This window comes from Eublepharis macularius, chromosome 15 (assembly GCF_028583425.1).
Source record: "Eublepharis macularius isolate TG4126 chromosome 15, MPM_Emac_v1.0, whole genome shotgun sequence".
Lineage (NCBI taxonomy): Eukaryota > Metazoa > Chordata > Lepidosauria > Squamata > Eublepharidae > Eublepharis > Eublepharis macularius.
Genome location: NC_072804.1, coordinates 56,948,265 through 56,973,012, shown reverse-complemented (window position 1 = coordinate 56,973,012; position 24,748 = coordinate 56,948,265). Strand labels below are relative to the sequence as shown.

Below are 24,748 nucleotides of genomic sequence, written 5' to 3'. Positions count from 1 at the left end.
GGGGGGTTTGTGCGTTTCCTCGCGGCCTCGGGAGGCCTCTGCCAAGTTCGCCCCCCCCCCCGTCGGGAGGCGCGACAGGCCAGCCAGAGGGGAAAGCAGAGAACTGGGGGCGATGGACCCGGCCGCCTTGGGGTCTCCTTGGCCTGGCAGCTCGGGCCTTCGCTGGTCCGACGCGAGAGTCTTTCCGATGCGGGGCTTGAGCAGGGGGCACCTCGGAGGCCCTCGAGATCTTCACGGCAGGGGCCTTTGCGAGCCCCGCCCCCCGCTCCGAAGCCTCCGCCCCGGCCCTCCTAAGGCGCCCCCGGACTCCAGACCTGCTGCTGCGGACCCCCGCCCACTCCCTGCCCATGCCCCGAAGAGCCTGCCCGCGGAGGCCGGGCGACGGGGCGGGCGGGCGTCGCCGGGCACGGGCACGGGCAGCCTGGGCGCCGCGCTCGGGCGGCCCTCCTGCCCCTTTCGGGGCGCGCCCGCCGCTCTCCCTGCCGCGGCCGGGCCTCTGCCTGCGCCCCCCCCTCTCCCCGCCCCTGCCGGGGAGGGAGGGATGAGCTCATCGGGGGCGGGCCCGCGCTCCCCCTCCCGCCGGGCTGGCGGGGCCGCGCATAAGAGCCGGGCCGGGCTGCTGCGCCTCCCAGCTCCGCCGCTGCCACCGCGCCGCTCGCTCCGCCGGAGGGCCAGCCCAGCCTAGCCCAGCCACACGAGCCCAGCCCGGCCCGCCATGAGCTCCATCCTCGACGTCCACGCTCTCTACGAGGTAAGGCTCGAGGTCCGCGCCGGAGGGGTGCCAGGCCGGCGGCCCCGGAGAGACCCGCGGGAGTGTCCGGGGCTCCGCTTGGGAGAGCCGCAGCGCCCTCCTTGCGTTCAGAGCCGGCGCTCGGGAGCCGGGCCGCCGCCGCCGCCGCCGCCGCCTCCGCCTGGCCCGGCTTCCAGGGGGGCTGGCGGGCTTCGGGGCTGCCGCCGTGGCCCGCGCCGGGGCGAAGTTTCTGCTCCCGGGCCGCTGCCCTTCCAGCCTCCGCCCCGCCGGCCAGTTGCAACCCGGCCCCGGCCCGAGCCTCGCGGACTCTCCGGCGGGGGCATCTGCCCGCTTGTGCCCCTGGGAAGCCGCGGCCCGCCCCCGGAGCTTGGCGCAGTTTTCCAGAAGGCGAGCTGTAGAAGCGGCGTTGGTTTTGCGGGGACTGATACCAAGCGGGTGGTGATGGCCTGACTCTCAGTTGGCCGCATGTGCCGGCTTCTGAGCGGCACAGAGCTCCGTGTCGCCGGACGGGCCCGGCTTTCAGTCCGAGATCTTTCTAAAAGCACCCTCCCTGCAAGCCCCTTCTCGCCTCTCCTTTTGAATCAGTAGAGGGGGGTATACCCCCAGGGCTTTTAAACAACTCCTCCTTGATTTCCTAGGATTTGGGACTCCAAAGGGAGATTGGTATTTGGGATTTTATGTTACATACTTTGATTTTAAAAAAAATACTTGGTTTGAAGGGCGCAAAAGATGACCTTGCTAAAATACAGGTCTGTTTGCAATGTCAAGATATAGTTCGGTATAATGAATTTCTTTGCTTTTGTGGGGCTAAAAATGAGTGAAAATGTGTTGTTCCCAGGAAGGTAAAGCCAAACTTTCAAATCTTTGAAGTGTGTGTGGTGGTGGTGGTGGTGGGGGGGGATCTGTTGAAAAATAGAATTGGATCTTTGTCGTTAAAAAAACGGAGTCTGATCTTGAAGCAAAAGGGAGTTTATAAAAACGTTTGACAGCTGTTTGCTTTTCCTTCCCTATGGCCTGCTTTTCGGTTCTTTGCAAATCTGGAGCATAAGAGAACAGGGGGGGGCAGGCACTTTGGGGGGGCTCACTTCCTGTTCTGAAGAACAGCTTCTTTCCTAGTCCAAGCATTATTCCTTTCCCCCCCACCCTTAGCCGGAGAGCCCACAAAAGTCAAATTGGCTTTGGGTGCTTCTGATACAAATCATTTCACAACACTTTTTTTCTACCCTCTCCCCTGAAACCCTTGTAGTTCAGGGCAGGTGCACAGGTTGTGTTTGTCTTAACTAGTTAAACACTTTTGATTTCTTGGAAATAATGGGGAGGGAAAAAATCCAGTTGTTAAACTGGCCAGAAAGGTGGGGTCTGAAGATGGTATTAGAAATCTATTATCAGCAGTGTTTTACAGTTGCATGGCACGAATGCAGACCCCTCCCTGAGGAGCTTATGATCTAAATTGAGGCAGACAGAGGAATTTGCCTGTCTGCGGCCTTCCTCTCAGTTGGGGTGGGGGTTAAGAGGCTGTCAGAGGCTCCATTGTGAAGGTGGGTTTTGAGGCAGAATTGGAAGGGCAGGGCGGCATCACAGAGATGGCCTGGGCATGAGAAGAAGCAATCAGTCAGTGCCTTGCGTGGTCAAAGAGTTTAAAAGTTTTTAAAAAAAAATTGGAGGCCTGTTGCGTCTCAGCCCTGTCCCCCTAATAAAACTACTTGCCTGCGCCAGGCAGCATATTATTAATGCCCTGAGTCAAGGGTTCCTCAAGAAATTGTGGAATAAATATATTTAAAAGTTTTGAAATACTTTGAAAATTTCCATATATCCCTCAAAATATTGCAGTTATTAAGGTTATGTAGATCCAGAGGAGTTAGCCGTGTTAGTCTGTAATAGCAAAATAGTAAAGGGTCCAGTAGCACCTTTAAGACTGACCAACTTTATTGTAGCATAAGCTTTCGAGAACCACAGCTCTCTTAGTCAGATGCATCAACTTTTTCTGGCCTGTAAACATGTTAATAGGTAGGGGTTTCTCAGGATTTGAAAAAATTATATAGGAGTTCCTCCATGGAAAAGTGATGGGGAAACAAGTGTGCCAAGTGATAAATATATGTTGTGGAGCCAAATGGACAGAAACCATGAAATGCCCTCCCAAATATCGGGAGCAAGAAATAGTGCCCAGATGATGCCTGGTTCATTGGCTGGATCCAGCCACCCAAAGCAAGTTGGTCTGTAGTCAGCAGAACACTTAATTCAGTGGGCAGCAGTGGCCAAGAGGCTCGGTCAAGATCAGCGAGGATAAAGACGTCTGTCTACCTCTGTTGGTCTTTCGTCATAGCTCTCGGGCTCCGGCATGCTTTTGAATGGCATAGAATGGATAAATAAGTAGATCTCTCCAAGAGCTTGTGGGTGTTTTCAAGGACTTTGAGATAGTGGCTGCACTCCCGCAAAGATCTCTTGCGCAAACTCTGGTGAAACAAACAGGAGGTTTCGTTGAATCAGAGTTGCACAAGAATGTAACTATTTATGAGTCCAGAGAGGAGCCAAAAATAAAAAATCTGGTTTGGTTTGAGCCTGCAAACCGGCCTGGCTGCCTCTAAGCAGGAAGATGCCCCTGGTTCTCTTGAACTTTTTACAAGGTCCATTGCATGGCCTGGGAGTTGAAACTTTTCTTCCCCTGTAAAATACAATGCCCTGTCCTTCTCCTTAGTCTGTCCTGAGGCAATGTACCTTCCCATCTCTCTCCATGGCACAGAAACCCTAATCTTCATCTATTATATAGACCAGGCCATTTCCAGCGCTGACTGGGGAGGAAAAGAGATTGTCAGCCGTGGACTTACTAATTGCTCATGAATGATCAGGGAGGCTAAATGCTAATGGGGATTCCTCCAGTTTGCTTCCAAAGCATCTCCCAATTAATGTCAGAGAATCGGTGACCAATCGGTGACCAGGGAGCAACTTACCTGTCCCCTGAATTATCTTTACTGCAGCTGATCTCACTTACCTGGTTTCCACTGACCTGAGCTGTGGTTTAACTCTAACATCCCAGCCCCCCTAGGCCTAGAGAGTAATTCATCTGTGGTTTCAAACAAGTTTGAGCAGGGTCTTCCCAACCTGCCTTTAAAACTTCAGTAGAAGAGACATTGGTTTCGGTTATCTGGAATTGTTGAAATGAAACCTTCAGCTCTGCATAATATTGGCCCTGGGGTTTGTATGGTGGTGTGAATTGGGCACCAGTCACATCTGAGATGCTGGCCAGCCATGCCTTGGTATGTCACTTTCAGATCAGCTTTTCAAATTCTGTAGGAGTGCAGTTTCTGAGCATGCACACACACCCTCACTGTCCAGGAAGCGGGCGGTGTGTGTGTGTGGCTGGCTAATCTCCTTCGTCGTTTCCTGCGTTCACACCTCTCCCTGTAGCACAGGATGTTTTTGAAAGACAAAAAAGTGTGTGTGGCTTGCTTGGTCCAAACGCCCATGCCTTGGAGACCCTCTGGCATGGTGAGGTTCAAAAAACTGGACAGCCTTTTAGAATGACGGGTCCCTCCTTTCTTAAAATAAAGGGGTTGCGACCCCCCCCCCCCGGAGTCTGTAGCTGAGACTTGCCAAGATGGTCAGAACCAAAAAGAGCTTTATTGGGGGAGGGAGAGAATGGAACCAGGCGTTGAAAATCCAGGCGAAGAAGCAGCACCATCCTGACTGGAGTTACGCCCTCCTAAGACCGTGGAAGTCAATGGGCATAGAAGGGTGTCGCTCCAATTAGGATAGCATTGGGACGGTGCTACTTGACATTCTCCAATCTCTGCACCGGTGCTTTCTCACTTGGCTTTATTTTCTTCTGGCCAGTCACCGTCTTTCAGTCTAATCTACCTCGCAGGGCTGTTGTGTGAGGAGACAGTGGAGGAAAGGAAATTGTGTATACTGCCCTGGGCTCCTTGTAAGAAGTACAGAGTAGAAGTGCAAGGGGGGCATTATAGCCGGTCCTCTCTCACGGCACCGTCTTCCTCCCTTTACCCTCCGCGCCTTTCAGTGAATGGTGCCTTAAAATTGGACAAAAGATCAGGAAAATGCTGAGACGTGCATCAAAGTAGATGTGTCAGAGAAGCACGGTGGGGCAGGCATTAGGCGTGCCAGCGGTGATGCCCCCCCCCAGCCCACCCTTGGGCTGGTTTCTGTCTCTGCTGTCGCATAGCAGCTGTTTCTCCCTGGCGCAATCCCCGTTTGTTTAAAAATAGCTCTGGCCCAGCCTACCAAGAGCGTATGAAACAACCTGACGTCACCCTCGGCTCGGGAGTCGGGCCTGCTTTGCTTTCAGAGCCTCTCGATTCCTTCCTGGGCCCACCTCTTCTAGAACCTGCCTCACAAGATCAAAAGCTGTACAGGGAACGGTGGGGAGAACGGTGCTCTCCACAGGGAGCGGAAGCAAATTTTTGGAAGGGCGACGGTGCCCTTACAGCCCTAGACACGTCCAGGTCTTTTTGGAGAACCTTGGCCCTGCTGATTTATCCATGCACACCTCTCATGTGTGAATGGGTTCCCCTGCCCCAGGGAGGACAGCCGTAGGTCTGCTTCAAACGAAGCAGGTCGCTGGGGTGTCTGGTGGCGCTCTTGAGGCCTGACTACATCTCTGGCCTTGGAGTTGTCTTTTGGCGGTGTTTGGCTTGGAACTGTGGCTGTAAGAGTGACCAGGCCCGATCCTGCTGCACTTGTGGGTGGAGAAATGCAGCGTGCGTGACCTGCATTTGTGTGCCGAGATGAAGAGAGGCGGGAAGGGAGTGCCTGGAGCTGGAATTCTCTCTCCAGAAGGGAGTGGGGGCAGTGGGCAGTGGCTGTCAGCCATCCTTTCCGCTCCGCCCCTCCTCTCGGACAGAACAGCCAGTGCTATACTGTTGGTGACCCTTTTCTAGGGCAGGGGCTTGGGGGGGGGAACGCAGCCCCCATTTCTTTACAGGGAGATCATGTGGTTAAGGTGCACAAATCTTTCCTTCTGGTCACTAGTAGCTATTTGTATCAGGAGTAGGGGAGGGGGCAATTTTTATGGGGGGTTTACCCTTTGTGCCTAACTCCTCTTTATTTTTCTCCCTCCCCCAGAACCTGCTGCATCTGTCACTGAGCGAAGAGAATGATGCGCCAGGGTCTCGCCTCTCGCGACGCCATTCGGCCTGCTCGTCAGACACACCCTACAGCAGCGGGGACCCGTCTCCAGTCTGGCCCCTGCGCAGCCACTGGAGCCCCAGCCCCGAGCAGCTCCGTCCGATGGCCGAGGAGTCCCGGCGCCCCCCTCTGCGTCCTGATCGCTCAGTCAGCCTCATTGAGGGCAAGGCCCTGCCACCCCCTCCACCGGGCTTCCCACCCCTCAAGCTGAATGCCCAGGCTCCAGCTGTCTCGTCGCGCTACAAAACAGAGCTGTGCCGCACCTTCAGCGAGACGGGCAAGTGCAAGTACGGTGCCAAGTGCCAGTTTGCCCACGGCGCCTCCGAGCTGCGTGCCATGACCCGCCACCCCAAGTACAAGACGGTGCTGTGCCACAAGTTCTTCCAAACCGGGGACTGCCCCTACGGGTCTCGATGCCACTTCATCCACTACCCCGACGAGGCCCGGATCCACTCGTCCAGCTCTTCTCCGCAGCTTCTGCGCCAAAGCGTCAGCTATTCGGAGGGGCCAGCCCGCCGGGTGTCCCCGTTGCCCAGCATCCCGGATCCTGCCTCCTTTACCCGGGCTCCATCGGCCTCGCCGCCGCCTGCCCCCACCGACCTCCTTTCTCCGACTTTCAGCCGCCTGAATTCAGACCCCATCCCCCGCATCTCCACCCTGGGCGAGCCCCTTTCCCTCCCCGGGATGCGCTTCTCATGCCGCTGTGGAATGGACCCCGCCCCACTCAGTCAGTTTTGGTCCTCCCAGGACTACTCTGCCTCCCCTGGGACGCCCGTCTCAGCAGCCTCCCTTCTGCCCCGGAGCCCCTCCTCCAGCTCCCTCTCTGACCCCGAGAGCTCCAGCAGCTGCAGCGGATCTGATTCGCCGGTCTTTGACGCGCCACCCCCCGGCGGGCCGGTGGGGAGCGCCCGCAGGCTGCCCATCTTCAACCGGCTTTCTGTCTCAGATTGAGCCGCATGGACTCGGCACAGGGCTGGGGTTGCCAGAAGGGGAGTGATTTCTCAATCTATGTCTGTACGTAAGACTTTCCCTCGAGGGGGTCCTCAGTCCACCCACTGGCTCGCTGACTGCCTCTTCTGAGCTGGGGCAACGTGTGAAGTCTCACCCCGGTGTGCAAGTGGGCCCTTTCCAGATCCAAGAGAGCAGAAAGATCATTCCTGCCTTATACCGTCCAAGAGTGCCTGCAGAGGGTTGCCTTTTAAGAACCTCAGTCAGCTCCGGTTGTTTTCTGCCCACTGGATGGGCTGACAGGGACAGCCCTGTGTGTGTGTGTGTGTGTGTGTGTGTGTGTGTGTGTGTGTGTGTGCGCGTGCGCGTGTGCGTGGTTGGCAGTTGAGATCAGCCGGCTGACCAGACGCAGCCTTGGCACCAGCACAGTTGCCCAAGCTCCTCCCCGCTTTCTCATGTGCACATTCTCCCCCGTTCTTGTTATGCTTCTTCTCTCTGCCAATGCTGTGAGATGTGAGCCTCTTTTTGCTACCATCAGGGTGGCATCCGGGGACACAGAAAGCAAACTGGAAACCTCCTTCTTTCCAGTGAGGAGGTGGAAGGGAGGGGGAGGGGGGGGGTCTGCAGGCAGGTTCCCTTCAGCACTTTTTCTCTTTGGGGCATGGAGAGAAGGGGGGGGGGTTTGGGTGGCTGCTGTCATTTTACAGGCTGGGTTTGGCCCGAGACTTGCTCTGGACTTTCTTGCCTTATGTCACATAACCAGGGGTGAAAGGGGTGAAAAATAAAAAGCTGTGCCTTGTATCAAGAATGCCACTTTAGATGCTTGGTGAGCAGAGAGAGAGAGAGAGACAGGAGAGGAAAATCCAGATGCCAGCAAGGCTAAACAATTACCCCTCCATCTCTCTCTCCTCCCATGTAAGCCGAGAGTTCGGATGCAGCTGGTAGGATCAGCGCCCAGCCCCATTCCCTTCCTTGAGATGAGGCCACCAGTCTTAAAAGCATCCACAACCTTCGTGGACAAACTTCCCAGGGGAGTGTAGGGGGAAACGACTCAATCCTCACCCCCATTTTACAGGAGTTGCCCCCTTTGGTTATGTGTGAGGGGGGCGGGAACTCTTGTATCTTCGGAAGGGAGGCATTCAGTGCCTGAGCATTATCCACCAACCTGTCCTCGGTTGCAGGTGACTCTGCGGTGGAAAGTGGACATTTTCATTTATTTCTGTGTATGTAGCAGAGAGCTCTGTCTGGTTCGGGAGTGAAGAGCAAGTGCAGGCGATGTGTCAGAGACAGCCCAGGAAATGCAATCTTGGGGGCTGGGTTTTGTTGTTTGTTTTATTTAATTTTTTCCCCATTTAAAACAATTTTGTGTCTTTACTACATACTGTGAATGCCCCCAGACAATAAGAGGTTGAGAATTTTGGTGAGTGGGTGGAAAGGGGACTGCATTTTCTTTGGCTCCCACACTGTCCTCTCTCTACTATTTACACGACCTCTTGTGTTTTGAATCTACTTCAAGGCTTAAAAAACCACGCTGATTGAAGTAGCATTACCTTTGATTTTTCTATGAACTGATACATATAATTTAAAAAGATAATAAGACTGCAATCCCATGCAGCGTCCTCCACAGGGAAGCCACTCTCTTGGCGTGACTGCATCTGCTTTCCTCCGTTTCCCTTGTGGACTAGCTTGGACTAGATGGGCTGGGAAGCTCCAACACTGATTCTGGAACTATCCAAGTGGAGATGGACGCGGGGCTTTTTTTCAGCTGGAACGCGGGGGAACGGAGTTCTGGCACCTCTTGAAAATAGTCACATGGCCGGTGGCCCCGCCCCCTGATCTCCAGACTGAGGGGAGTTGAGATTGCCCTCCACACCACTGGAGCGGCATGGAGGGCAATCTCAACTCCCCTCTGTCTGGAGATCAGGGGGCGGGGCCACTGGCCATGTGACCATTTTCATCGAGGGTGATTTAAACTTTAAAAAACTCCCCCCTTGTTCCAGCCGGCCCAAAGTGAGGTCACTGTGCGGTCCTGGGAGCATGCGTGCACTTTGTGCGCACGCATGTGGTACCAGGGGCGCCACCTCCTGCCAGGAGTTGCCCACTGTGCTGGCAACTCACTTAGTTCTACCACCTCTTTTCCCAGAAGAAAAAGCCCTGCTTGGATGGATGTCCTTGGTGCAAACCCGTTGAAGTCCCAGGTGGGCTTTGCTAGGGGAGGGTTCTCTTAGAAGCAGCCCTGGTATGGGGACCGTGCGCCCGTTCTGCGCTCAAGGCCTGTGCCCCCTTTTGCCCAAGCCAGCGCTTACTCAGCACGATTTGTTCTCTGCAGGTTGACTCAGCTGCTCTTCGGGCTCTGGTTTGTTTACCCAGCTGAGGGGTTAATCAGAGATTGGAGTGTGTGGAAAGAGCACCTCGACAATGAAGGGCTCTTGATCCAGTTGCACAGTAACAAAGTAAAATTGAAATGCCATTGTTTCATAGATGTGAAGAAAAAGCAGGGTGTGTGTGTGTGTGTTTTCCCCAGTGAATGCTAAGCAAGGCCTCCTCTACTTGCATTAAGGACGGCTGTTAATTCTGGGTAGCTGTTGTCTTGGAGCGCCCTAATCCAGAAACCAAGCTTGCAATAATTAAAAAAAACACCTGATTATTTGCTAAAATCACCCCAAGTCTGCTGGGATCGATGAAACCATTGTGTGCTTTGCCATTTCACACCTCTTTTGCAGGGCTGAATATCAGCAGCAAAGAGGGAAACCAGCAGAGAACAGTGGGGGGGGGAGGGGGGCAGGGGAGGCTTGTTTTACTCTTCTAAATCCAGACCAGTGCGAACGACCTGCATATAAGTGTTGTGTTGTGTTTTTGTGTGTGTGTTTTTAAAGAGACCCTCAATGTTTACCTTGTAATAATGCAAACCAAAACAGAAAAACTATTTATAGACTCTTATTTATTCATAACAGAATTTTATATTATATTTATCTTTTTTGTAATATTCCAAAATAATATATTATAAATATATATATATATATATATATATATTTTCTCGTGTTGGAAAAATTGCAAAAAACTGTGCTAAAATTGTTTTTTTTTAAAGTTTGCTATTTTCTTTGTAATAGTATTTCTGCTCTGAATATCAGAAAAAAATCCTAATAATGGTGCAACTGATAATTATAGTAAATAATAAAGAAATGTCAGAGATCGGAATATCCACTTCTTGTTGTGTATTGTTTGTTCGTCCAGGTACTGGTATCATATTCCCACACACACATACTAGAAAGAGATAAATTCAACTATTTTTGAAGCAAATCATATTTAAAAGGTTTAAGCTTTTTTTAAAAAAAACATACTTTGTTCCCACATCTGCCAGACACTCACGGCTGAACCAGGTGGGGTGATGCCAAGCAAAATTCTGGATTTATGGTAAAAATTATACAAATATTGCATACATGGCGCATAACATCGCTTGGCATTTATACTGGGCTTTCAGGCTTCAAAATTTCAACACCCCCCCCCCAGTCTTCTTGTAATCTTTACAACAACCCTGTAAGGTGAGCCAGCCCAATGATGTCCCTCTGATTGTAATGGGAATCTCAGGAAAACAGAAAGAGCCCAGCGCAGACACCCCTCCGTACTTGTCACACCACCCTCTTCAGTTCCCCAAAAGGGAAACCACTTCTAGCTTCTCATATGATACTTAGTTCCCTTTTTGTGTCTTCCAAAGGTCAGAGGGAAGCATCCCAGAAGTTCCCTTCTCCCGAGGAGAACTGGAGGTGGGGGCAGGTTTCCCTCCCACGGTCAAGACGGAACTGAACATGCAAGGGGAACACTTGCGGTGGGCCAGGCCCAAGAGTATCCCTTGGCATGAACAGACAAGCCCCTTCCTGGTGGCATTTCAGTGGCACTTTCAATGCTGATTCCAACTGGCACCCCAAGAGGTTTAGGGGCTCCACAGGGGGTGTATCTGAATCCAAAGAGAGGCTCCCCCGGCCCGCCCATCTTCTTTGGTTTGCTCTGACTAAGGATAACTGTGAGGCCACACTGGCTTTTGGTTCTGGAGTCTCTGTGCAAATGGAGTTTGTACAAACCTCTTGCACAACGGAGGGGCAAAATTCCTGGCCTGCCTAGCCCCCTCCTTCCGAGTGACCTGAGAACACCTTGTGCTGCGGAATTGGGACCTGCGTCAATGTTGACGCTGCACAAGGTGTGGTCTGAACACATTCCAGCGGCCTGCCTCAGGCACCTGTATGGAGAACGCCCATTTTATCACCCTGACCCTACCCAGACTGGAAAAACCCGCTGATCGGATTGCCCGCCTCTCTGGCTCAACACTGCCTTTGGTAAACAACTGCTCCTCCTTTGAGGCTCCAACTGAGAACTGCGAGACAGTCAAATTGTTGGGTGGGTTGTCATGTGACAAGTTTCCTTTGTATGGTCACACCACACCTCTCCCTAGGAAAGAAGGCAGAAGGCCCATTTTCAAAGAAGGATCCCCAAGAAAGGTTAATGATAAAGAGACCAGAAGCCATGGCAGTTACGGTGGTTTCAAATCAATTCCAACGTGTCCTGCAGTTGTTCCTTTGGAGACAGGCAGTGTGGTTTTCAGTAAGTTAGAATGTTGTCATTTCTGCCAATGAATACTGACCCATCCCACAAACACACACCAAGTCAAAGCTGCCTGGTACGATCCTTTGGAGGAGGTGCTCAGCACATGTTCAGAGACACACTCATCTTACATTTTTTTTAAAAAAACACTACTTCCTTTCAAAATCCCGAGAAAATCCTCATCATATGCTCAGAGGCTCTTTGCTCTCATGTGCCTTTTTAAAAAGTTCCACCTGAGGGAGATACTCTGCTCAGAAGCTCTCCACCCAAAGTGTCAGAATATTTGGGAACAAAAGACATGAAAACAAAATATTAGAAAACAAAATACATGCCAGATGTACGTCCATAGCATCTTTGCCATTTACCCTTGGCCTAGTGGCAGGCGGTTCCACTGTACTTTGCCCTGTCACATAATCAGGAGTGACGCCCCCCCCCCACCCTTCCCAATCACTCTTTTCTTGTTCTGCCTGTCTGGGCCAAAGTCTCCACGGCTGCAGCTTGTTTACAGCTCTCGCCTTGGCCTCTTCCTGGGCAAGCCCAGAAAAGAGACGGCACCCCAAATCCACCCAGCAATTGGACAAGCTGAGCAGTTATGTGGGTGACTGCTGCAAGAGCAAAGTTCGAGGAGGGGGAAATGAGGGGCCAAGGGACACCTCTGCTTTGCAACTTCCCTGGCAGGCTGTGTGGGGAGGGGCTGGCTCAACCTCTGCCTCCCGCCCACCCACCTCTCTACACAGCACACCCCTGCCCGTTCATTTCAGTTGCACGAACTCCAACACGCTAAAGACTTGCATTCACACACGAAGGGCTTGCAAACTAAAGAAGAAAGGCACTGCTCCAAAGGCACTTGCCCCAAATGTTTGGCTTAACTGAAGGCCTTGAAGATGGCAGGCAGTGCCTGCCTGCTTTTGGACCTATCAGCAAGCAGAGGGCGGTGGGCCCTGCGTTCCTGAGAAGGGTGCCAGACTCGTAATCTGTAGGATCCTTTCCTTCCTAGGAGGAGATAGTTTTAGGTGGGTAGCTATGTTGGTCTGTAGTAGAAGAACAAGATTCGGATCCAGCTGGTTTTCAAGGTGCTACTGGACCCGAATCTTGCTCTTCTGGGAGGGGGACTGAGAGATGTTGGCCCCCAAGGACACGCCCCCCCCCCCAAATTGGGTATGGTTCCAGCACTGAAAGAATGTTCTGTCCCGCATGTGCTATGAGTGATCTGGACTGACCAAAAGTGGCCACAGATCTAATCTAATAGTTGAGCAAGCCGGCCACACGCCCACACAGACTCCCCCCCCCCCAAAAGGGGAAGTGCTGCTCGCTTGTAAATGACACTCAGTTCCTTGTTCCAAAGGCCAAAGGGAACCGCTCCCAGAAATCCCCTTCTCAGAAGCGCTGATTGCAGAGAGGGCTTCCTTCCCGTAGTTAAATGGGAATGTAACACGGATGGGGGAGAATAATGGGGGGGGGGATCTGACCTGGATTGACATGTTTAATAATAATGAGCATTTTATGTGGCACTTTTGGTCTTCAAAATGACCTTTTCGTTCGTTCGTTCGTTCGTTCGTTATTTGTAGCTCACTCTCCCCACAAGTGGGCTCAGGGTGGGTTACAACAGGATATAAAATACATTTAAAACCAGAATAAAACTACATCATAGTCTGTTGCTGCCTTACCACAGCCCTTCAAAGTAGGCCAGGATCAACATACACACCCATATTGCAGGGGGGAGGAACGCTGAGAGAAAATGGCCTGCCTACGGAGCCATGGGAGAGTTCGTGCCCTGGTTTCTCTCCCTCCCTGTACAATGTCCCCTCCCCAGTGAACCCCATTGTTTCCTCTGCCAGGCGGGCTAGAAACCCCTTCCGTTCTATGGGCTTAAGCCAGGCCCCTCAAACCTTCTTATGGGCTAAGAAGGCTCCCCACTTTCTGGCACCTGCCCCACATTTGCTTTCAGAGTGTGTGGGGCTTGTTAAAACCTTTGCCTATTTGCTTGGGTTGGGATGTTTCCGCTCCCCCACCAGGTCCTCTATCCAGGAAAAACTCCAAATGCACATACATAATAATAAAATAATAGTAACACTCGATTTATATACTGCCCCTCAGGATGACTTAACACCCACTCAAAGCGGTTTACAAAGCATGTTGTTATTATCCCCACAACAACCACCCTGTGCAGTGGGTGGGGCTGAGAGAGCTCTGAGAGAGCTGTGACTGACCCAAGGTCACCCAGCTGGCTTCAAGTGGAGGAGTGGGGAACCAAACCCAGCTCCCCAGATTAGAGTCCCGCGCTCTTAACCACTACATCAAACTGGCTCTCCTGTTTAAGGCCCCCTTCTATCAAGTCATTAAAATGCTCCCGGAGGGAGAGGAGTTGGGCTGCCAGGTTTGGACAGCAGTGACAACGCCTGGCATGGCACCCCAGCCTCCACACAAGCCACATGGGAGCGAACAGGCTCTGAGTCTGTCTGCACCTAGCATTGCTGCTCCTAGCCCCCTGGCCCCGATCTCTCCTTTATCAAGGGCCTCTTTCAAAGTGGCAGTGAGTTGCAAAGGCCAACCTTGCCTTGAGAGTAGAAGCCCAGAGGCAAAAGTTTGCTTGCCTGTGGGCAGAACCCTTCTCTTGCCCTCAGCGGAAGTTGGTTACCACAAAGCACATTGCATCATGGAAATGCGTGGGCTGGCCGGACGGAAAGGGCGGGAGCCACAGTGCTGGCTGGAGAAATACGTGGGGCCCAATAACTCTCAGGCACCCGGGGCCCCTTGCTGGCCATTTTCTGGGGAGCGGCTGTGCAACCAGCAGCCACAGGAAACTGGCCCCGGGGGGGGGCACTCCCAGTTAAGGTCTGCAAAGGAATCGCGGAGCTGGAAAAGCAGGTGCCCCCACACAGGCTGGAGAGGGCGGCCAACATACCAGCCAGCTGCTGCTTCCCCCACAGACGCTAGTGGGGGATCTGTGTGCCAGCAAAACCCTCACAGATGAGTTCTGCCATGAGAAGCACACGGGCAGGCTGGGCGAGCTCTCCCTGGTCAGCAGAATCAGTGAACAGCCCCAGGAGAAAGGTGCTTCCAACTCACCAGGGCCCAAGTGACTTTTCCGGGCCTAGGAGGACGCCCTGCCCATTCCATGCCCATTCAGTCTTACCAGCCCTGGGCAGGGCGGGGAGGTCTCTAGTGGCACCACTGAAGGAGAGCTGGAGTGCTGGAAGGCTTGGAAGGCGAGGCTGGGGTCTGGGAGACCCCGGCGTTCACGTCCCTGCTCTTCCCCACGGTGCCCAGTCGTTCTCTCTCAGTCTAACCCACCTCCTCAGGGCATCACCAGGATCAGCCGGGGCAGGGTAAGCACTTTGCAGCAGAACTAGGACTGCCACTCCCACAGGCACCTTGTCAAGCAACCCACTTCTCTCCCCCCTCCCTTTAAACTGCAGTTGTTGCTTTGGAGGGACGTTTTCTATTTTGGAAGAAGGCGGGAGGAAAGGGTAAAGCACCCCCTGCCCTATTCCTGCCCAGTGTTCGAAGAAGTCGCCTGGGCTGCTAATTTCCTTTTTTAAAAAAAGAATAAACAGAAGACCCTCATTACAGATCTTCCCCATCCTGTTCCTTTTGCCTAAGCAGCTGTCCTTTCCAGGTTTCTTACCTAAACTCTCTCTCTAGATCTGGAGGAGTGAGCCGTGTTAGCCTGTAGTTGCAAAATAGTAGAGTCCAGTAGCACCTTTAAGACTAACGATGCATCTGACTAGGGTTGCCAGTTGGGAAATTCCTGGAGCTTTGGGGGGTGGAGCCTGGGGAGAGGAGGGGCCTCCTCAGGGTATAATGCCGTAGAGCCCACCTTCCAGAACAGCCCTTTTCTCCAGGTGAACTGATCTCTATGGCCTGGAGACCAGCTGTAATGCCAGGAGATCTCCAGCCACCACGTGGAGGCTGGCATCTCTACCTCTGACTGACGATACATCTGACAAGGAGAGCTGTGGTTCTCGAAAGCTTATGCTACAATAAAGTTGGTTAGTCTTAAAGATGCTACTGATGATGCATCTGATGAAGAGAGCTGTGGTTCTCAAAAGCTTACGCTACAATAAAGTTGGTTAGTCTTAAAGATGCGACTCTTTGCATAGAAACGTCACAGTCTAGAAATGCCAGTCTGAGCCTGGCCATGTCACACCAGGGAGGCTTGTGCCATCATAAATCGACAGGTCTTTGCACTGAGCATGAGAGAAAAGACTCTGGCCCCTTCTTACTTCCCTCTTTTCCAACCCCACTGGGTTGCATCAGCCTCCAATCCCACCCCCAGGCACTGCCCTTAAAAGGAAATCTGTTAGTCCTGAGCATAATCAAGTGACGGGGAAGAAAGAGGGCGGGCTGGGTCATGCCCCAGTCTCTGCCTGCGCCAGGGACAGCCTCCAAAGCCCAACTGGCTGCTGCCCAGCCAGGAGCTGCTCTGTTTGGGAAACGAGCCATCCTCCACGACTGCGCAGAGTTGGTCCCCCCCCTGCCCCAGATTTTAAGACGTGCCAATTGTCACCAGGACTCTAAAACTGCAAGACATCTGCAGGGCGCCGCTAGGGCCCCAGACAGTCCCTGGATTTCCCCGCCCTTGCCTTTCCTGTTGGGAAACGTGGGGTCCCTTTGGGTCCCGTCTTACTTTTGCAACTAAACAGCGGTGGTACCTTACTAAAAAGAAAGGTTCTGGAGTTCAAACATCCCAGGAAGAGCCGCCGACCGTACATCTGAGTCAGACCATTGGGCAAGCCAGTTCAGTACGGTCTCCTTTGAGTAGCAGCTGCTTTCCGGGATCACAGGCAGAGGAAGGCCTTACGTGCACGATGTGATCCTTTGGAGATCCTGGGGACTGAGCCTGCTGCCCCCTTCTGCTTTGCAGCATGGGAGGGCTGGCTGTGCTTATTCATTGGCATTCTGCATGTGCTCAGAGGCCCTGTCTAGATCAATCCTTGGAATGTTTTAGGGTGAAACCCAGCGGGTCAGAAGAAAACCTGGGATTTAAAACCTGCCCAGAGTGAGCCCTGCGGTTGCTGGAGGCATATGGGTTGCCCCCTTGGGCCTGGAAAGAACAATATTCCACTGCCACGGAGCCAGGAAGGCAGAAGCCAACCCTGGTTTTATGTACAAACAGGTTTAGAATTCCCCTGGGGCCTCAGGATGAGGCAATGACGCCCTTCGCCTCCTGTGGCTGGCAGTCCAGCCCCATTGGGGCATCAGCGCCCTCCTCCGCCTGCCATCCAAAGCAAGCAGCCGCTTGGCTAGAGAACCGGCCTGGATTCCCAGAAGAGTGGAGTGGATTCCTTCCACTTGCCTTGATATTTAACAGCGTCTGGCTTCATTTGTACCTCCAGTTGCTGGCTTGTGTTGACTTCTGCCCAGCATTTTTAACTGGCCTTTTTCTGGAAGAAGGTTGGGGCAGGCCACTCCTGAAAACAGGCTGCTGGATAAGAGAGACTGGTCCGCTAGGGCACCTCCGGTGTGTTCTTAAGGTAGCTTGGTCAATGGATCCTCCAGGTTCAGAGGCAGTATACCTCTCTGAGTAAGAACTGCCAGGACGGAGAGGGCTCTTGCCAGTGGGGCTTGCTTGCGGGGGCTTGGCTCCCCAGAGACATGTCGCAGGCCGCCCTTTGCCCCAGGCCAGCAGGGTTCTGCTGATGCACTTATCACAGGTGGACTCTGCCCCAGCCATTCTTCCCCGAAGGGAGCCTGTGACTGCACAGCCAGCTGAGGGGCATCGGTTGCTTCCACCTGAGACTGCAGCCTGCTCCTGGCACAAGCCTGGGGTGAGCTGAGGAAAGAAAGGAGGGCTTTGGCTAGGCTGTGCCGAGGCTGGTTGCCAGGCCCAGCACAGGGGAGGTGCTGGGGGGGGGAGTCAGCCAAGTGGGTCTTGCGTCAGCACTGCAGCCTCCTGGCCGCTGGTGGAATGCAGCCGGGGTCAAGAGCAGAGAGGAGCTGGACTCTCCAAGGCAAACAGCTGGCGTGGTGACGCAGCAGCCGTAGCAGCAGGAGGCGTCCCAGGGAAAATGGCCAGCTCTGCAGGCTCAGGCGCGTTTCTGCCTTTGAGCCCTGCACACAAGGGCTTCTTCCAAGCAGGGCACACTTTCTTGGAAGCCCCCCCCCTCCCAAGCTGCACGATAGAGCATTTGCTGGGCCTAGAAGAGAGTCGAGTTAACAGTGAGAGTGCCTCTGACCATGTGCAGAATGGCACAGAGTAGCATTCACACCTCTGGAAGTATGGATAAAGACTTTCTAGGCGAGGTCCCACCTCTCATTTGAAGCAGAAGATTGACTGAGGGGGGGAGGTGCTGGCTTTTCACAACTGCTTCCTCCGTCTGTCCCTTTAACAACATTCGGTCTGCAAGCAGTTCCCAGGAGCTGTTCTTTACCTCCATGCCATGAAAAGCTTCCAATGTCTGCCTATTAAACCTCTGTTAAAGGGATGGGACACACACACACACCCCAATTGGCAACCTTTTGGGAGAGAGGGGCACCCCTTGCTTACTGGGGCATCAGAACAGCTGGAGAAAGAAGGTCTCGGGGCTGTGGAGATTTCACAGCCTGGAAAACCAGACGGGGGCAATGTCCCCGGCTGTGTCTCCCTGGATACAGGCCCAGTTGCTCAGCTGTGGACTGCGGTTGCTGAGTGACCTCAGTCGCTTCCTACCAACTGGCCTCTTCCAGTGTCAGACAGTGGGACAACTCATGAGAAAGTATATGCAGTGCAGGATTCCTTTTGCTGCATTGCAAACCATCAGTAGATCAGGAAGGGAGAGAAACTGTGTATGAAACTGCCCCAATGGTGTGTGTAAGTATGGGGGGGTATCATTCCTTTATTAGATTGCAACTGATAATGAAGCTCAGGACAAATCATCCACCTGGACTGAATGGAGACAGAGGCTTCCTCTCTCATTACCAATGCTGATTTCTCCACACCCACCAACCCTCTACATACCCCACCCATTCAATCACGCCTGCTATTGGCATTCACTGGCTTTTGTCATTTACCTGCTATTGTCATTCGGCATCTGAAATCGCTCCCCTCTCCAAGATATAAGGACAGATGGACTCACATTCTAGCTGTATCTGAAGAAGTGAGCTGTGACTCTCGAAAACTCATACACTCCCACAAATTGTGTTAGTCTTAGAAGTGCTACTGGGCTCTTGGACTTTTCTAGTACTACAGACAGACTAACATGGCTACTACCCATCTTGATCTAACTTATTGATTTATATAAGTGAATAACAGGGATTTTTTTCTGGGAAAAGAGGAGGTGGAACTCTCAAGAGGGAAATGAGGGGGGGGTCCCTCCTCCCTCTCCCCTCAGCTGAAAAAGCTGCTAGCATTTTAAAATAGCTTTTTGTCAGCTGATGGGGGGGGAAATCCCCCTTCTGTCTGCTGAAAAAGCTGCCAGATTTTTTTCCTGGCAAGAAAAGTGTTGCTACTTTCAAATGCCCCCCTGCTTTTTTCAGCTGAGAGGAGGGGGAGGGGTCCCTCCTCCCCTCCCCTCAGCTGAAAAAAGCAAGCCGGTGTTTGAAAGCAACAAGAAAAGTGTTGCTCTTTGCCTGAAGCTAAAGAGCTGGACACCTTGGGCTGCACATGAGAGGAAACAGGATCAGTGGGTGGGGCCACCAGACATGTGATTACTTTCAAGAGGTGCCAGAACACCGTTCCATGGTGTTCCAGCTGGAAAAAAAGTCCTGCTAAGTACTAATTCTCGAAGAGTCTTAGAAAGGAAAGGCCAGAGGGTCAGGCAGGTTTTACCCAAGTTGAAATGCTGCGTACCTGCTAAGTCCCACAGGGTGGGCTTTTGCCCCTGTCAACGTCCTGTTTAAATGGAGCTGATTGGGGGGGGGCGGATTCCCGCTGCATTCAAACAGTCATGCCTCAAAATCTAGTTCTTGAAGACTGAAAGTCAAAATTTTGTATTTTAAATGCTGTAACAGGCTTCCTCAGGAGGTGGTTGGCTCTCCTTCTTTGGAAGTTTTTAAGCAGAGGCTAGATGGCCACCTGACAGCAATGCTGACTCTGCGAACCTAAACAAGGAGAGTACACAGTAAGTAACAACAAAAGCAAGGAGCCTCACGTGTACTGACTAATAAACCTTTTAACAAAAATTGTGTCAGTTTCTTATTTAATGCTAGTACTTATAACCTCAATAACATGCACAGTGATACCTAATAGTACAGTAAAGAGAATATGAGGACTTCCTATCACTGCTGGAATTACAATTTATGCATGTGCTATGACATGAGTAACCTAAGGTGCTGTAATAAACTTACATATTATTGCAGATTCTTAAAAAGTGAAAGTGCTTAACATAGTAGCAACCAAGCAGACATGTACATGTTTGCATGAACCAGGGCTTTTTTCAGGGGGAACGCAGGGGAACGGAGTTCCAGAACCTCTTGAAAATGGTCACATGGCTGGTGGCCCCGCCCCCTGATCTCCAGACAGAGGGGAGTTGAGATTGCCCTCCGCGCTGCTCAGCGGCGCAGAGGGCAATCTAAACTTCCCTCTGTCTGGAGATCAGGGGCCAGGGCCCACCAGCCATGTGACCATTTTCACTGAGGGCAATTTAAAGTCCCCCCCCCCCGTTCCAGCTGACCGAAAGTGAAATCATTGGTCCTGGGAGCATGCACGCACTTTGTGCATGCACACGTGGTACCAGGGGCACCACCTCCCCCCAGGAGTTGCCTCCTGTGCTGGCAACCCACTGAGTTCCGCCACCTCTTTTCCCAGAAAAAAAGCCCTGTCATGAACCATTATATACCGAGGTAGCACTATGTATCCAGGTGGCAAGGAGAAGTCCAAAAAGCTCTCTCAGGTGGTGGCAAATACAAGTGAAAAGTCTTATACGAAGAAATGTATTCTTTCATGTCCTCTGACAGGTTGTCTAGATCCTTAGATTAATCCCGTTTCAAGATTCCATCACTTTCAAAGAGTACACAGACACTAGAAATAAATACATTAAATAATAAATAACCCATTACAAAAACAACCATTGTGAAAGACTTAGCAAGAGTAAAAAACACTTACAAAATCTATTTATAACATGTTTTTTCAGCAAGCTTGACAGTATCTTAACAATCACTATGCTGTAAAGCCTCTACTAACTTGGTAGGAAACCCTCCGTCACACACCTCCGTTTCATGGGAACTAGTCACTTAAAGAGACATGTACCCATAGATTATTAACAGAGCAGCTAACTTAAAAAAAACATGTAAAATCATTTGCCACGTGCAAGCCTTCTGGTGCCAAAGGTTTATTAGTCAGTACTCGTGAGGCTCCTTGCTTTTGTTGATTCTGTGAACTTGGGCAGACCACGAGAGGGAGGGCAGGAAGGGTTTACATGAGTGCTTCTTTCTCGTGGCCCCTTCTAAAATGCCCAGGGTAATGCCAATCACCACTTTGGGGTCAGGAAGCAATTTTCCCCAGGCCAGTTTGGCTGGAGATCCTGATGGTGTTTTGCCATCTTCTGGGCATGGAGCAGGGGTCGCTGGGAGTATGTGGTGGGAGGGATAGTTGTGAATGGCCTGCATTTTTCCGGGGGTTGGACTAGATGACCCCGGAGACCCCTTCCAACCCTAGGATTCTATGATTCGTTTTGGGACCTTGTCTCTGGGCAATGTTCGAACGCTCACATTTTTGCTAACCATGTTTAGGCAATCTTTGAAAAACCACATGGCTCAGCACGTCCCCTGTAACCACCCCTCGGCTATGCTTTTCACCATTCCTTTGTCAATGTTTCTGGGATCTTGAGACTGGGAGAAGAGCTGGGGCTGTCTTACCACTCCGGGTTGCCAACTTTTCCCCTGTAGGATTCCTGTGTCTTTTAAGACAGCAGGCAGAAATTCAGCGGACAAAGGTTTTACCCAGCTTGCAGGTACAGTGGTAGGGGAAGCTTTACTCCGGGGTTTAGACCTGCTTGCACAATAGTTAAAGGCACAGAAGAACTTGCCAGAAGCAAGACATACCTTAATATGCCCGGGGGGGGGACCAGGATTGACAGTGCAATCCCACGCAGTTACTCCTGTCAAAGCCCATTGAAATCAATGGCCTTGGACTGAAGTGACTCTCCATAGGATTGCACTGGGAGTCGCCTTTTTGTCTTTTCCATTTTAGATTTGCTTGCAAGGCGTTGACAAGCTTAAAAGGAACGTCAGCTTTATGTTGCCTCCTGCGCTTTCCAAAGCATCCTGCAGTGCAAGCGCATCAGTGAGTTCTGAAAGTCTCCACTTGCTGGTTGCTGCAGATCACAGGGCAAAAGCAGGCCAGTTCCGGGTTGCTGAGAATTTTTTCCCCTCTTGGTCAGCTCCGTTCTCCAGATTCCAAGGGCAGGCCTCTGAAGCTGCCTCAGATGGCTTGAACCAAAGACCTGTGGGCCACTAGCATGCTGGCTAATCCATGCACAATAGAGCCAGTTTGGTGTAGTGGTTAAGAGCAGCAGGACTCTAATCTGGACAGCCAGGTTTGATTCCCCACTCCTCCGCCTGAAGCCAGCTGGGTGACCTTGGGTCAGTCACTGCTTCTCGGAGCTCTCTCAGCGCCACCCACCTCACAGGGTGATTGTCGTGAGGATAATAACAACACATTTTGTGAACTGCTCTGAGTGGGCATTAAGTTATCCTGAAGGGAGGCATATAAATCAAATGTTGTTAAAAATCTTTATTGAATGGTTTCAGAGGGCATTTCCTAAGCTGTGAAAGCTGACTTCTTCCCAGTCTTGCAAGCAAAAATGATATGTGTTTAGCCCCTGCTTAACAGGCAGAAATCAACAGGGGAAGCTTTCCCAATCCTGCTGAATTTCTGCCTGTTGCATAGCTTTTAAGGGCAGGAAGGCCTGGTCGCCTGTACTTGTAGGAACGTCCTGCAAACGGCTCCCCAGTTGCCAGCTTTGTTGACAAGCTGCAACCTGCTAACCTTTTCGATTCTGGTTTCCAAGAAATCTCTGTGACAATACGAGCCCTTTCTCTCCTCTGCGGTAAAGCTTCGTTCCCCATCACGTGGCCCTGATCTCGGGTGAACTTAGCAGAGGGTGGAACAAACTGTTCTGACCTGCACAGTTAGACAAAAACATTTAAAAAAAAAAACACCAGCCATGATACAAAAGGTCGTGGCTGCTTTGTCAAGACCCAAGCGCTGGGCCCAGCGAGGTGCAAACAGCAAAGGCTGGCGTAGAACATGGCAACGTCCTCGCTCCCGGCTTCAGTGTTGCATTTGGTATGTTTCAGTGCTGCGGTTATACCACTTGGACGGTTTTGTGTGATGATGACCATGCGCCTTTGAAAACGGAAAGGCAGGTGATAAGCAATGTAAATGAATTAAATTTAAAATAAGCGTATGAAAAAACATACAGCTGTGTTCAGGGAAAGACAATCACACAGGCAGGCAAAGAGCTGCTCGCAGCCAGCGCCATCTAGTTCAGGGAACTCTTCCTTCGCTGGGTCCAGACGGGAAACATCTATGGCTTATTCCACACACACACACACAGAGACACACACGGACACACACACACCCCATCCCTCACACACAGGGCCTGACAGCAGAAAAGCCATCTGCTCCACTGCCAGCCTCAAAACAAGCGCCAGTCTCTCCCCCCCCCCCCTCCCCAGCCTGGTGTGCCACAAAAGCCAGCTGCGTGGAAAATCGCTGCACTGGGCTGTATGGGAATCTCAGGCCCCAGGGAAGGGCAGAAAATCCACGGGCAAGCCAGGGTGGGGGCGGAGGACAGACTAGTGATCGGTTGAGGAACAGTCCCATCTTGATCTGCAGGCCTTATTATCGGCCTCTCGTGGAAAATTGTTTCAAAACCAAAAGACGAAACATATATTTCTGCAAAATGATCAAACATCAAGACTGGTCTTTTTAAAAAAAATCTCTCACACACACTGTAATAATAATCTGAAAAGCCAGAAAAAATGAAAACTTTGAAGTTGCATTTACTACCTGTGACCTCAAGGTGGAAGCACCACATGGCTAATCGCCAGAGATCTTTAGGATCCAGTAGCACCTTAAAGCCCAACTAGATTTCCAGGGCGTGAGCTGTCAAGAGTCAGCGCCCCTAGGTGCTACTGGACCTAAATATTGCTCTTCTACTACACATCAACACGGCTAACCACCTGAAAACACCAGATCTTTAGGTTCCTGTAGGGGAATTAGGTGGTTGCGTCCTGTATTGGGAGCGTGGAATGTATTCCTGCCACTGAAGGATGCGGGTTTTAAAATCCTCTCTAGGGCTGCCAGATTTTGAATCAGATGCTGTAGTTTCCCCTTGAATAGCAGTTAAATTAGCAGGTGGTAATATTTTGCACTATACCATGAAAAAAAGGGGCTGGGATTTTCTGGCTGGCTAGCGACCCAAATGTTGGGAATACATCCTTCCCTGAAAGTAAAAAACTAGCAGATAAGGGAGAAAAGTGATAACCCACCTCTAAGTCCTTTCTGTGCTAGTTTTCTACTTGCAGGGTTTATGGGTTTTTTTAAAAAAAGGCATAAGGGGAGCATACAGATGCTGTGATTTCCCCCCAACAGTCAAGTTGTGCTGCCTCAGAACTCTGCTGCAAACACAGATCAGTACTGAGAAAGAACAGCTGGAAGTGACAATGGAACTCGGGCTGCCTAAAATATGAGGGGCTGGCCCGCTCCAACTTATGTATTTTGTCCTAAGGGCTGCCCTCATTCTAGGTGAATGGGGCTGGTTGTGGTTGCTCCCTGACAAGGAGCAGGTGCTCAGTGTGTCCAGAGAGGCACCCTTCTCCTTCTGAGCGGTTCGCTGCTTACTTCTGGGCGGATGGAGGCAGGTGGGCTTGCCAGCTCTGCACTTCCCGATTCCAGGCTTTCAGGGTGGCCAGCTGCAAACCAAACAGCCCTTCAGTGGCTCCTGCAGAAGCTGCAGCCCAACTGCCGTTTTGTGGGCTAGGCCCACAGGAGACACCTGGGTCCCAGCCAGCCCCCTCACTCCATCCTCTGTTCCGAGAAACTTCCCTCTCCACTCTTGCTTGGCCCAATTCCAGAAGAAGTGGAGGTAGGTGTGAGAACAACATTTATATCCCTACCCTTCAATCAACCCCAAGCAGCAGGTGGCTTCCGGGTATGTCCATTTACCATGGACAATCCCCCTTGATTTTTCTCTTTCTTTCTTTCTTTCTTTCTTTCTTTCTTTCTTTCTTTCTTTCTTTCTTTCTTTCTTTCTTTCTTTCTTTCTTTCTTTCTTGCTTGCTTGCTTGCTTGCTTGCTTGCTTGCTTGCTTGCTTGCTTGCCAACTTGGTCAGGGTGCCAAACATTATTCTTCTATTGTATCCTCAGAACAACCCTGTGAGGTTGGT

General features: G+C 51.8%; 1 protein-coding gene across 1 annotated transcript; it reads left to right on the top strand.

The window, feature by feature from the left end:
* Positions 1-641: 641 nt before the first annotated feature.
* On the top strand, positions 642-7,609 carry LOC129343159 (mRNA decay activator protein ZFP36-like). The gene is made up of 2 exons (XM_054999209.1): positions 642-751; positions 5,828-7,609. Exons 1-2 carry the CDS (start codon positions 716-718, stop codon positions 6,839-6,841), a joined length of 1,050 nt encoding a protein of 349 aa, XP_054855184.1. The 5' UTR covers positions 642-715; the 3' UTR covers positions 6,842-7,609.
* The last annotated feature ends 17,139 nt before the right edge of the window (positions 7,610-24,748 follow it).